Source organism: Stegodyphus dumicola, chromosome 5 (assembly GCF_044657685.1).
Source record: "Stegodyphus dumicola isolate Sdum_Otavi_A_Nest chromosome 5, ASM4465768v1".
Classification (NCBI taxonomy): Eukaryota; Metazoa; Arthropoda; class Arachnida; order Araneae; family Eresidae; genus Stegodyphus; species Stegodyphus dumicola.
The window spans coordinates 153,034,009-153,049,231 of NC_140772.1; the positions used below are offsets into that span (position 1 = coordinate 153,034,009).

Consider the following 15,223-nt stretch of genomic DNA (forward strand, 5'->3'; position numbering starts at 1 on the left):
AGAGATTAAATGTCATTTTATTTTATTTATGAACAGTTAACAGACTTCTTGAATTTTTTGAGGGGGGGGGCAATATAAAAGCACTGAGCAAATATGCTCTTCCAAAAACATGAGACAAATCCACGCCTTGCAATAAAAGTAACTACTTTTCAAAAGAACTAATACTTTTCACATATTGTAGAAGCACTTCATAAATTAAGGTAGGAAATAGAAATTGGGTGTTAAATAATAAAAGAAAGCAACCTTGTAATAGAATCAAATGTGTTTGCAAAATATATTTTGCATATTAATTCTCAATCAAGAATTTCCTCAATAGTAGCAAAAGACAATTTATGGTGGGTTGATTTTCAGAAGACTGAATCATACTTTCATAATTAGGATTTACACAAGAATGAAATCAGTGTATAGTAGTTTGATCATTTTGATCATTGAATTCACTTCGGATTACGCTTTTGCATCTCTACTTTCTGTATTTTTGCCCTGCTTGTTCCTAAGCAAAATATCCTTCATATCTAAACTTTATTTTTATATCTTAGGTATCTCTGAATCCTTTAAAATTAGAGTTGAGTTACATGAAAACTAAACAAATGATAGATGATATTTTAAAACATCAAGCAATGTAAAAAATAATTTTAAGTAATGATTGAGTTTCAGAGATAAGTTTTTAAACTAATCTGAATTGAAATCTACAAAAGAAACAGCAACATAACTGTGATTATGTGATAGCAATGCATAAAGACTCATTTAAAAAAATCTGATGTGTACAACACATGACTTCCTTGTATGGAATATTAAATTATACACATTTTTTCCTGCCTTTCATTTAACTTTACTTCCTTGAATTTTATTAGAGACATATTTCTCATTCGATTAATTCTGATTTCACTTCGCGACAGGGTATAAATACATAAAAACTCAAAATATCTATATTTAAAATTGAAAGATATAGAAAAACATAAAAACAAAATAATTTAAAAAAAATTTTTTTACAATTAAAATTTCAGTTTCTATGCAAAAACATGCAATTCGGCCAGTGGGCAAGAAGGCAGATTTTTCAGTGCACAAAACTGAAATTTTACTTTTGGTCTCACTCGGAAAAAGACACTGAAGGTGTAGAAACTGACTTAATTTGTTCTAGACGCTATGCTGAGTCAATATATGAGATAATTTAATAACTTAAATGATAACTCCAGAATGGATTAAGCATAATTTAATTCACAATAATAAAAGAAAACGTTACTTTGTTGTTGTGAAGTTTAGTTTCTCTAGATTGGCAACAAATCCACTATTCTAAGTTTCAAATGCAAACAAATATGGTTGCTATGGTAAAAAAATTAGCCTTAGTCGCACTTAAACAACTTTTAAATTGTTGATAATTCGACAACTCTAACATGCAGGTTAACTAAAGACATAAAAACCTTAACTGGAAGATAAGAACAACATAATTCAATAACTTTTTAATCAAAAAATGCACAATTTACAAACATATATATGAATAAACTGTGCTCACTGAGCCGAGTAACAGTATGAGCCGAGTAACAGTATATATTTATATACTTTTGGTATGGTCAATTGCAACCAAAATAGGAGGTGCACATCTACACATTTTAGTAGTCTATATTAGGGATGTGGAGTCGGGTAGATTTTTGGGTAAAAGGAGTTGGAGTTGAAGTCGCTAAAAAGCACGTCGACTCCAACTCCAGTTTTTGTAGAACAGTTTGAATTTGAAATGAAATTAAAGTGAATTGAAAAAAAATTAATGACAAACTGAGCTAATATTTATATTTATGGAATACATACATTAATAAATAGTTATTTTCTATTTTATTGGCATATTAGTAAATAAATATAAGGGAGCAGGATGGACATGATATTTGCCATTATTGATTAAACTGATTCATTTAGTTACTAATCTCATTGGTGAATTTAAGTAAGCAGCAAGAACTCCCAAAATAGATGCCATTCTTAGGAAGTGAGAAGGAAAAGGAGAAAAGCAATGGAGAAGTACATATTTGATGATACAGTGGTTGTTAGGATTAAGAACTTTTCAGAAGATGTAAATAACCCTAATATTTCACTAACAGAAAGACTGTGGAATGATGTTGCAGAACTGGAAACCCTTCTTTCAACACCTTATACGGCCACAAAAAAGCTACAATCTGAAGAATTAACAAGAGACGAGGATGTTTGAAGATTTAGATAACCCTAGTGTTTTACTAACAGAAAGACTGTAGAATGATCTTGCAGAATTGGAAAATTCTTTTTAAAGACGAAGAAAATAAATCAAATTTGTAAGGTTGCATGTAAAAAAAAAAGTGTTGAATACTTGACTGAGTGCTGCAGCATTAAATTTTGCCCACAATAGTAATGACAATAGAAAAATAGTGCACTTTTTTTTTGTAACAAATTAACACATTCTTCTCAGGACTTCACAACTATTGTTAATTCTTCTCTAAAAGAAAGGTAGCTATTTGTCCAGAAAAAGGGCATGTGTTTTTGCTGTCTGAAATAAAATCATTTTATTTCCAAATGAAAAGGTTTTATGAAATTTGCAGTATGAAGAGAAGTATGTATGTGCAGTATGCAGAGGAAAACCTTACATGATTATGCATTATTTGCCAGATAGTAAATAAAGAAAATGTTTTGAAAGAAAACACCTGCAACATGTTACTGAATTTCCAGAAACAGACTACTTATTTATAAACTTTAGTTGTTAATCCAGTTAATAAAATTTTACATAGTATTACTACAGTATTGTGTGATTCTGGATCATAAAGTTATACAGTCAAAAGATCCGGACGTCCATAAACCGGAATGATCTATAATCCAGACCTCAAAGCTACAAACTTTCTGCGCATGAGCAAAGGCATCATAATACATTTACGCATGCACGATTAATGTATAACGGGTGGTATAAGCTAAGCTAAAATTATCTAATTATCTATTTCAGTTAATGTTGCAGATTGTGTTGTCCCTTAATCTTCGAATTGGATCTGGCTTATTATATTTTGTAGACTGTTAGAGCAATTTTATAAAAGTAAGCTTGAACTTTCGATTATGTCAAAAAGAAATTCCGATTCTGGAGCTGCCAAAGGATCTATAAAGCGAAAAAATGTTTTGATGTCCATCAAACAAAAAGTGGAATCACTGCAAAAAATGGATAAAGACATATCCTTTGTTTCTCTAACCATTCCGAAATCTGTTAATCAATTTTACGCTGCTGCTCTGCGAGGGGGGGGGCATCGCGGCGCACAATGAACTGGAAGTTGATCTGTCAGCACTATCCTTATCTTCAGGGCAGATGTTTTTATTTTATTCGGCTTGTAATTCTTTACTAAATGTAGTATTTCATCTCGATATACTCCGTCTTTGATATGATTTAAATCAAATTCCTCATCATTATAAATATCACGAATACACATCAAATAGTTTTCTGCTTGCAATTTTCTAATTTCGACTATGCGTAATGTATGCTTTATGAATGCATGCGTTGAAAGAAATGTTTAATAAAGTAAAGAAATAAATATTACGCTTTTTTTTTTTTTTTTTTTTTTTTGTAAATTTTGATACCCTTTAGATCATAATTGCTCTTTATTTCATAAATTATGGTTTCATATTTTTAATTTTATAATTTCTGCATGCCATCTTACCAGATTTAAACTTATGATCTATAATCCGAAAAAAACCGATAATCCAGAATCGCTGAAGTCCCGACGAGTCCAGATTAAAGACTTTTGACTGTATTATCAAGAACTGTTCAAAAATTTAAAGCTGAAACCTATTGGTACAATACACACACAACAAAAATTACTTGGAGGTAACAAGACTGCACTTACATCACACTGAACTGTTTGGTAGCACAAATCATAACTGGAGATTTTGTAATTTTTTTAAGGCTCTGTTTGTTTTGACTGCTGTTGGCTATTCTTTAAAACATGAGTTTCTTGCTAAACCTCAAAATTTGTCATAAATAAATGTTTCTCTTCCAATTTATATGATTTCAGGCTTGAATTAACAGCCAATCTAAAAGACCGAACTTAAGTATGGAACAAAAGTGCAAAAAAGACAACAGCACAACTTAAAATAAGAACAATTAAAGTAACTGCAATGTTAATTAAATAATATTGTTATCTATTTAACTGAAAATTTGAAAACTTCCAGCTTCAGAAGACTTGAGTTGTATTGCCAGTTTTTTAATTAAAATCTATAGAAAATGCAATACATCAACATCATGAACTGTAAAATCAAAATGTTATTTCATAAATTCAACAAATAAATATCCATAATAACAAAAATGAAAACTAGAAATTTTACTTTACTGCACTTATTATTTAAATGAAAGAAGTTTTCAAAGTACGTTAGATAGACTGATTTGAAATACACAGTCACTTAAATAGACAAAAGACTATATCCTTCAGTAGCTTCACAAATTAATGTTTCAGTATTTGATATTTAAATGGAGTTACCATAGTATTTAATTTTTGCAAAAAAAGAGAATATACCAGGTTTTTACATGAAACAGAGTGAAATAAATTTATTTGACAACTTGGAATATAATGCTATTATGTCTTTTGATTCTGTTCAAGTATTAACAACTTGATGTAACGCAAAATTGAAAATTAATATGCTTCAAAAATGAATTAACTATTATACTAATCTGCTGCTATCAAAATTTTATTAAAATTATTACTATCAACTACTATTAGTATCAAATTAGTGTTTTCACATGAATAAAAATCTTCATTTTCTGATGATAAATTATCAGTATTTACAACCATATTGCAGAAATAAAGCTTTGCTTAGTTGAATTAAAGGCCTATGTATAATATATTTAAGTATATAAATGCATACTTTACAGTATAAACATATTTGGAAGTGACTGCAATTTTGCAATAATTATAACATGGCAAAATCTATTTTAACATTGATCTTCTGACCATGAGATTTGTTAACACTAGGTTAATATTCATCCTGAATATGTGTGAGAAATGTTCTTATGGCATTGATATTTAAATTTTGTGGTACATTAATTTGGCAGTTGCTTTTCTTCCTTCAACTTAAGATATCATTTGAATTCTCTGTTTTTATGTCTTAGGTACCCATGATCAGAGGGTTAATAATAAATAAATGAGAAATACAAAACATCATTTTATGCTACAGGGTTAATGTGTTGCTTAACAAATGTTAAAAATGAGTAAAATTTGCCATATTTCAACAGTTACAATACTTAAGATAACTGTATTCAACAAATGCTATAGGCATTATTATCTCTTGTTCAAAAGGCTTTTCAAGAGGCAATATATGTTATGTTTGTAGCATACTTACCAGAAGCTTCATCACCAAGTAAGTGACCCCAGCCTCCACATCGACCGGTTGTACCATCTGGATTGACTAATAAAGAATTAGATCCAGTTCCAGCAATAAGCACTAAACCACCTTTCAAAGAAATTGAAAAAATTACCTTCACAAATATGCACAATAATTTCTGATATCAGAAGTTTTAAAACTTAAATTATCTTTGAGTTGAATTTAAATTTTATTCAACAAATTTAGTTACACAAATTGGCAACTGTACATACTTAACCTCCGATCGCTACAGGTTTAGCCCTGAAATTTCAAAGTTCCTCAGAATGTCAAGAATAAGTGGTATTTTCTTGATTTATATTTAAAAATTATTCTCTCACTTTGTACTTTGATTCATTTTCTTCCAATATGCATCCAAACCGAAATTGGATACATTAAAAGCTGGCAGAAATTTTCATGTGTGATGAATAAGGAAGCCAGACTTCTATGCGGAATTTTCTGTCCATAACTCTGAAAGGGTTAAGAAAAGTGAAATATTCGTATACTTTTTTGATACATTTTAGCTTTCTATATAGTTTTAAATTCTTCTTTTATTTAATTTAGATTAATTTTTAGTCAAAAGACAGTATTAAAAGTTTGCTTTTATTTATTTATTATTAGCTTAATTTTTATTTTTTTTATTTTCGGCTTTTGAGATGTAAAGTTATTATTGGAAATTTCCAAAAAACCTAGTAGATATCTTGGCGGGTAATATTAATAAGAAAGAAAAAAATTCACCTTTGTCTATAGCAAAAAGTCAAGCTGCTGGGGAAAAACAGCCATGCAAATGTGAAACATTTTACTAAATCAGGGGTGTTTGTGGGACCCCAAAAAATCCCCTGAAACTTTTACGGACTTACTACCGACATTTTGGAGTTTCGAGAAGGGGGGGGAGAGAAAGGAAAAATTACAATTATGAAGTATTTAATGACCTAATTATAAAAGTTCAATGAATTACTTTTTTTGCAAAATTAATAACCATAAATTTTCAAACATATAAACTACTACATTTTATGTAAATATTTTAAATTACCTGAATTAATTCTTTAAAAAAAATTATCTAATTTCTGCTGCTTTTTTTCTATTTTCTGATGTTTGTGGGCTTGTCTTTCTTTTGTGGTGAACTTCATAATTGCAGGAAGGTTGACTTTTATTTTCCTCATTTACAGATGAAGAAATTTCCTCGAGAACTGCACATGCAGAGGTAGAAGCAGTTTGCTTTTCTGCTAATGTAGAAGGTTTTTCAGAGACTTTTATAGGTGACTCATCTGAAATACATGTTTTTAAGTCCTCTTGATATGTTTTCCAACTTCTGTTCATATTCAGTAAGAGATCTTTGTGAATTGGATCAGTCATTGGATTTTTTGAGCCATATTTTTCACATGAGGTTTCTTTAGAAGCCATTAAATCATATTTAATAGTCTGCACTGCATCTAGGGAATCAATCTTAAGAGAGGTTCTAAAGTCAGTGACAAGTGTATCCATTAAGTTAAATGCACTTTCCACTAATGGGCCATGGAAGCAGCTAAGGCAGGCTTTGACCAATTTAGCCAATGTAGGATACTTATAATCATTTGTGAAATCATCTTTTAAATTAAAAACTTTAGACCAATATTTATCAATTGTACACTTGACTTGATTTCCAATTTCATCAGATGTGTAGAGCATTTCTTTGGTGATATCAATATCACTCTGGTATAACTTTATTTCAGCTTCTACTTTTGACTTTTCATTATCACTAAAAATATGGGACATAAAAGATGATAATTTTTCAAAAGCTAATATTGTACTGGTTTTACCTCTTAGCTCTGGATCTAACGCTGTAAAACTAATTAGATATGAATTTTTAAGGGATAATTTCTGTTTCATATGCTGTGCTGTATTAGTATAAGCTTTCATCAGAGAAATTTGGAATTCTTTTGCTATTGGATGATTTTTTGATAATTTCTTCAGGAGAGTGGAAGCTTCTGCATCAGTAAATATTACTTTGCTAGGTAGATGGAATTCTGGATTCGTGACATCAACCTTTAATAAATCATTATAAGATGTGCACTCTATATTTTCTGGCTTCATAAAAAAAGAGAAAAATTTTGCCATCAATTTATAAATATTGGAATGTATTAAATGAAGCATTGGTTTTTTGTTTCAAATAATTTAATATATGTGTTGAACTCTGGTAATACTGCTGAATATAATGTCATATGCAATAAAGTTTTGTTTTGCATAACAAATAACCCATTTAGTATTCTTTTTTTCCGAGCTAAAGTATCCTTTGTGAGTTGTTGGGAATGCAAGCAAGAATACACCCCTTCAACAATTTTTTCTGAGCTGCAGAAATATTTCTTTTATTGTATACAGTTTCAACATAAGAAAAATAATCCCCTTTATCAGTTTTATCCAAGTAGTGAAAATAAAATGCAATAAGAGCATGCCACAGATCTTTGATTCTTTCTAAAATGCATAAAATGTACACCCACAAGGGCTTGAGTTTTTTAATGGCAAGGGATTCACAGATTTTGAAAAAATTTTCTCTTTTACTGCAGCTTTTCATATCAAAATAGATGTCATCAAACAAATCTTCTAAGTATCTATCAAAACATGAAGCAAATTTTTTTGCACAGTTATTAGCTGTGTGACATGTGTCACCATCAATATCTAATAAGTGGGGTGCTTTGTTTGATCGTAGTCTGGTTTCAACACCCTTTTTTTTTTTTTCACGCATGGTGTTACACGAGTCCATTTACACTAATTAAGTTTGCCCATGGAATATTATTATCTTCAATAGTATTAACAACTGCTTTAAAAACAGCTTATGAATTGCAAGATTCCATCTTTAGAGATGCAAAATGATGAACTACAACTTCATTTTGATTGTTGTCATAAAACTGCACCAATATTGCCAGTATACTTTCTTGAGCATTGCTAGTACTTTCATCCAAATTTAGAGAAAATGGGAGTCTCCTTTAAAGTTTTAATGATATTTCCCTTAATAGTTTTTGCGAGCCCATATTTCATCTTATAACATGCAGTAGTCCTGGACATTTCCAACGAGTTTAGTGCCGTCTGATCGCGGCTCAACTGTTTGCAGAGTTCAATTAAATTGGGAGCTACATTGAAAGAAAGAGAATTCTTGGCGATAAACGAAGTTATTAATACCTCTTGGCGTGCTTTTCTTGTCACTATATCCAATGGCCGAGCATCAGTCGCCAGTAAGTCATCAGTATTATTTGAATTAGCATAATTACTTAAAGTCACTGAATGTCTAATGCACTTTGAATATTTTATGTGCGTCACAGTTTTAGAATGATTTGTGAAAGCCTTGAGTCCTTCCCCACCATACTTCAGCAGTGAATTACAAAAAACACAATATGCTTGTCCAGCAACATTTATTTTCTGGCAACATGTGCCTATGGTATCCCCATTACCATCTCTCCGTTCAATCCAATTGCACCTAAACGCATTCCGGACACCTTCTTCTAATTGTATAATATCACTATTTATATTGAGAAATTTCAAAGTGAAATTCTCTTGCGTACATAAATAAAAAAATATTTCAATAAACGAAACGAAAAATTTACACGTGCATCAATAAATGAAACGAAAATTTTACACAGCCGAGAAAAAAAAAGTTGAGAAGCGATCAATGACAAATAGCTAATACAGCGAAAAATCCCCCTTCTCTACTTATTGGCGCCACACCAGTAGAGATAAGACCTTTGAACCCAGAGTCACGTGATCGCGCATCTGGTCGAATGAAGTCTCTCCCTTTTTTTTCTGCCGCGCCTACTTGCCGAAAAGAATCTAGAAGAGAATGTCCGAGAACCGGGGGAATGAGTCATAACTCGAAATAAGGAAAGAACAAAAAAGAAGTTTTTTCCCCCTTTTCACGCATTATCACTGCCTTTGGAGAAAGAAAGGAAAAGTTTTCACCACACACACTGACCTTGGACAAAGCAAACAAAATTACCCAGATCAAAATAAATAATTCATTATTATTCCTACTTCTTTTTGAACGGGGATCGTCGTTCGAAGTTCAAAATCCCCGGAATTCCGGGGTTTTCCCGGAGCACAAACACCCCTGCTAAATACTGTGATGCTATAATGACCATTATGTAACAAAATACAACATAATAAGGCAACGAAAAATACTAGCTTAAACTAACGCATGCTTAAAAGGCACTATAGTCAGAAGCAAGATCATGTTCTGAAAGAATGGATCAATATATGTAACATACTTTTACACAGTTATAAACAAATTCTGCACATAATACAAGGTATCCCAAAAAGGTCTTGCCATTTTTGATGTCCTGTTTGTCAGAGCCTTCAAAGAAAAAATGAAATGACTCTGTCCGAAAAATGATGGAGAGTTAGTGTACCATTGACTAGTACTAAAACAGGCACATTATACACATACAGCAATCACAGCTCATCTGTTATCAAAGAGAAATGAAGGTATCAAACAGCTTTTTTATGTTGTCTGCTGAATTACCTTATATGAACCAGCCAGCAGCCATATCAAGTTGTCAAATATGTAGGCATTTAGGGACAATGCCAGGAACAGATGCATCACCAAGTGCTGGTTCCAGAAGTTAACATCAGGTGATACGAGGGCGATCCCCAAAAAAAAGTCTCCTATATTTTTAGATGTACAAAGAACAGTTTATTTTCTATAATCGCTACATCACTTTAAAGATTGAAGAATGCTTTTTTTTTCAACATAATCGCCACTGTGGTTGATGCATTTTTGTAGATGCTGTGGCAGTTTTACAATGCCCTTCAGGAAGCGTTGAACCTCATCTTTCACCTCATCATCGGAGCAAAACCGCCGTCCAGACAAATGTTCCTTCAACTTAGGGAACAGGTGGAAATCGCTGGGTGCCAAGTCTGAACTGTAGGGTGGGTGTGTGATGACGTTCCAACCAAAATTTTGCAGATCTACGGTTTGACGGGCGACGTGAGGACAGGCGTTGTTGTGGAGAATGCTTACACCCTTGCTCAACATCCCTCTTCTCCAGTTCTGAATTGCCCTTCTGAGTTTCTTCAGTGTTTCACAGTACCTGTCAGCATTGACTGTTGTCCCAGAAGGCAGAAAGTCGACCAATAGTACCCCCTTCCTGTCCCAAAACACAGTTGCCATGACTTTACCGGCAGATTGTGTTTGCTTGAATTTTCGTGGCTTGGGCGAAGAGGGATGCCGCCACTCGCGTGACTGTTGTTTTGTCTCAGGTGTAAAGTGGAATGCCCAGGTTTTGTCACCCGTGACAATCAAGTCTAAGAAGTTGTCCTTTTCGTCTCCATAGCGGCGAAGAAATTCGCGGGAAGAATCAACCCGTTGCCGTTTGTGGTCTTCTGTCAGCATACGCGGCACCCATCTTGCACACACCTTTCGATATTGCAACTTTTCCATTAAAACCTCAGGTTCTGGAAACCTCAGGAACCAAAATGCAGAGAGCATCCAGAGTGATTCTCCGATCTTTACGCATGAGTTCCTCAACTTTCGCGATTGTCTCGTAAGCAATTGACAGCCTCCCGCACCTTTCTTCATCGTGAATTTCAATACAACCGGCTGTAAACTCTCTACACCACTTGTGAATATTTTTGACATCCATGCACGACTGTCCATATACTTCCGTCAATGGGCGGTGAATTTCAACCGGTTTAACGCCTTTTGCATTCAAAAATCGAATAACTGCACGCACTTCGCACTTGGCGATAACGTTTATCAGGAGCTCCATTTCGAATGGCTGCCAAGCCAAGACTGAGCATCCGAGCGAAGTGCCTGCATGTTTATGTGGTAGCGGAGAAGGCACCACTCACAACAGTGTTGCCAACAACCATATTAAAACTTTCTCTACGTTCCCCAAAAATATTAGACCTTTTTTTGGGGGGGATTGCCTTCGTATTAGCCTTTGTGATGAAATCCACAGTGAGCAACCACAAGGATTGGATGACAAGGACCTGAAGACAGCCACAGAGGAGGAAACTAATAAAACCTGAATGAAGTTGCTGAATGCTTCCAGGATTCTGAGAAAACAATCAGATTCCACCTGCATTGCATAAAGGGAGGTGTACAAATTGAGCAAGTGGATCACACATTGTCAGCAGCCAATAAGGAACAACAGCTTGTGTGTCATTACCATCTTGGCACCACAAGAAAACCTTACTTGGCTGAGTGCTCCTAAGTGACAAAAAAAAAAAAAAAAAAAAAAAAGAGATCCAATATATATACACATATATATACTATATTTATATGTAACTGAAGTTTTTTAAATTAAAAGTTCATGACTGGAAATATGATTAAAGAAATTCTAAGCTCTTTGGGAGCAACTCATAGTTCATAAAGATGCGTGTCAAATATGTTGGACCAAAATCATTGGCTACAGACAGCAGTCTGAGAAGGAGGGGATTTATTTACAAAGTTACAGAAATATGTTGTCAGTCTGTCTTTAACTATAATACACACATTCTGCTTCTGATACAAGCTTATGACACAGGTTTACAAAAAAACATGCATTTTAATTCTGCCTATTATGTTGCTGCTGATGCTTGCTATACAGCAAGCCTAACTTCTAAAATCCTCATTTTGAGCTTCAACTTGTCCCAGAGATATCTCACCAAATTCAGATGCTCTGAGGAAACCAATCAAAATGACACCCCATTATCTTTGAATTGGTTTCATTAAGTGATAATGTTCCTCTGCTAGGTGCATTGTCATGCTGGTACCAACAGGTTTCCTCACTGTACATTGCCACAAAGTTAGCAGATGGACATGACACTCAGGAATATCAAGATAAACTTCTTGATTAATGGTTGGGTCCATTAGAGTTAATGACCCATGTTCAGGAGCATAAAATAACCTCATGTAAAATTAATTCAATCTAATATTTGCTAGTAAGTATCATACATTGCTGATTAATAACATTCCCTTGGCTATCGCCATATCGATATCCACACTCAAATTAGTGCCCACTATACAGTACAATGCCCAAGATCCAGATTCATTGCTACTTCAGAGATTCCAGATTTGGGATTTTTCCAGATATTAGATCATCAATTTAAATCTAATAAAATGACATGTAGAAATTATAAAATTAAAAATATGAAATAGTGATTTATGAAATAATAAAGCATTTATGACCTCGAGCTGAATGTTTGTTTGCTTTATTTACCATTCCCTTTACAATTTATACATAAGGGGGCAGCAGAGCAGCATTCACTGGCATGCACTATGAGGAAACATCAAGCACACGTGAGGCTACCACGGTAAGAGGTGTTATCATGTCCAAAGCGCTGACATTAAAAGCAATGCATTGGATTCGGTATATATTGCCTGATTGAACAGTTTAGGCATCCAGCTTTGATGTTTTTAAGCAGGTTATGAGACTTGAAAGTAAGTATTACATGTTTAGTAGAAATGAGTTGACCTTCTTTCCGTATTTTGATCCCTCGAGTACCACATACGTTTTGATCCGCCAACTCTTTAACAAATTCCTCTTCAGTTACTGACAGTAAGTCTATTTCAAGAGATTACTCCTTGGGATGAATTTAGAATGTTATGTGGCTTAACTGCAATGTTTGCTTGCCCTAATTTAGTTAGTTTCAAAAGACTATTAGACTGCTTTCCAGACACAGTTTCTATCAAAAGGTCTCCAGAACAAAATCTCTTAATATTTTTCAGTTCTCCTACGGAAGACAAAAATTTTATTAGAAAAGATTTTGTTTATTAGAAAGGGAGACAATTCTTCAGAGCTGGTTATAATTAAGAAATGCGGACAAAATACATCTGATACAGTGCTTTCTATGTTGCTTCTTAGTCTTTTGGTCACAATCAGAGTATCGAGTACATTGTTGGAGCAGGAAGGTATCATGGCATTCATACTTAAATGGAGAAAGATTCAGGTCCGACCGCCCCAGCCACCATGGAGCCCAACAAGGGGACACAGATTCCTACGCCAGGGCTAGCCGGACCTATATGCAAACATAAGTCCTACAGTCAACTTTCCCAAAAGCAGGTACTCCCGAGAGCTTGTCCCCAAGCCACTGACACAAGGAATAGTGACCAGCCGATTGACACCCGTGAGGACAACAAGGTGCCTCCCATTTAACTGAGGCAGAGGCCAAAGCAGTGTGTTGGGGACAGTACCTCGCCTCACAACTACCAGGACCCTCCTTTCCAGTGACACGAGTCTCCACCCACGGCAAACACATGGGCAATTTTCTCACCACTCGAAGAACTAGAGACAAGGCTGTTCCAGTTTCTTATGATGAGCCCAAACCCAGGGGTGTAGCTAGAGGGGGGCAAGGGGGGCATTTGTACGCGGGCGCAGAATCCAAGGGGCGCCAAACTGATGTTATGACATTATAGAATTAAATGTTTTCCATCCTTGGCAACCAGTAGGGGGCGCGAAATCTTCAGTTGTCCCTGGGCACTGAAAACCCTAGCTACGACTCTGCCCAAACCTCAGAAGAGGAAATCACACGACAGAAGGAAAACGAGAAAAGTTGCAGTTAAGAGGAGAGGAGGCAGAAAGGAGGAAAGATCACTGGGGCTCCAGGATTGTGACACCCGATCACCAAGGCGGTAATATCCTGAAGGATCTTCACCTGCTACGCTTTAGCTGAGCATGTTGCAATGGCCTTCACGCCTAGGGTGGCCCTACCAGGAGCTATGCTCCCGACATACTTCGCCCGTTCCACCCAGTAACCCCCCCGCCACGTTGAGGCAGCATAGCAGGACTTGGAGGGGGGCACTGATGATTGGGAAACAATCATTGCAATGAAAGAACTTCTGTTACATAATCTTCATTTATAACCAGTTCTACACACTTCTTCACAAATTCCATTCATCAGAAATTTTACTTTTGTTGTGATACCTGAAAACCTGCAAATTTGCGGCTAGCATCATAAAGCTTAGTTAGCAACTGCTATACACTACTGCCGATATACGCTGAGAATGACAACTAAAGATGTTTAATATTGTCTTTCTTCCATTGCATGCTGGCAAAATTAAAAATGAACTTTATTAGCTTATTTATTTATATACTTAATATTTGCTGCACATACTTAAGGTTTTTCTAAGTCCTAAATAAATAAACTCCTGTAAACTTAAGGCTTATCCAGGGCCGAAGCTAGATATTTTGAGGCCCGGTGCTGTCTCTATGGTTCCAACCATGACCTTCAAGAGGTAGAAGGCCATGACACTTTATAAACATTGCAGAGCTTCCCGTCTGATGTTATTGTCAAAAAGTCATCTGGATATTTAAATTTTCGTCGGAAATATAACTTTATCATGTTGCTTAGTTAATTAAAATAGTTCAAAGAAAGGAGGCTTTATATACATTATTTTCTTTAGGCTTTTTACAGATATTTTCATTAACTTTGTACATAAATATAATTGAGAGAACCAAAAACAAACGAACATTTTACAAAAATTTAAACGCTGACTGAAAATTGCCACTGTCATGTAAATTGGAAAGGGGTTCTTAAGATAATAATTAATATTTTATCTAGGCTCAAGTATTAATTTATTCGCGTTTCAGAGCAAAATATATAACCATCAACTTCTATATATCTCCAACGTATGTAATTGAAATAATATTATAAATTAGTTAAGAAATGTGATAAAAAAATATTTCGTACAAGAAACATACCTAAATATTATAACAAAAAATACCTTCCAACATTCATATTTGAAATGAGATAACCTAACAAATAACATACACAATTTTAAAATATTAAAAATTATTTTAAATATTTTAAAATAGTGTATGTTGACATATTTAGTGTATTTGGCAATATTTAAAAAAACACATAAACTATGCAGTGCTTGAAAGTTACCAGAAAAAAGTAACAGAACTACTATTTCCAATTAATAATAAAT

At 34.1% G+C, this 15,223-nt stretch overlaps 1 protein-coding gene across 3 annotated transcripts in view; it reads right to left on the bottom strand.

Moving 5' to 3' along the window:
- The window catches only part of Nagk (N-acetylglucosamine kinase), a 49,812-nt gene that overhangs the window by 24,953 nt on the left and 9,636 nt on the right, over window positions 1–15,223 (bottom strand). For all 3 annotated transcript variants that reach the window (XM_085817250.1, XM_085817252.1, XM_085817251.1), the window contains one exon: window positions 5,326–5,436. In XM_085817250.1, coding sequence (XP_085673376.1) covers window positions 5,326–5,436 — 111 coding nt within the window. The remainder of the gene's footprint in view (window positions 1–5,325; window positions 5,437–15,223) is intronic.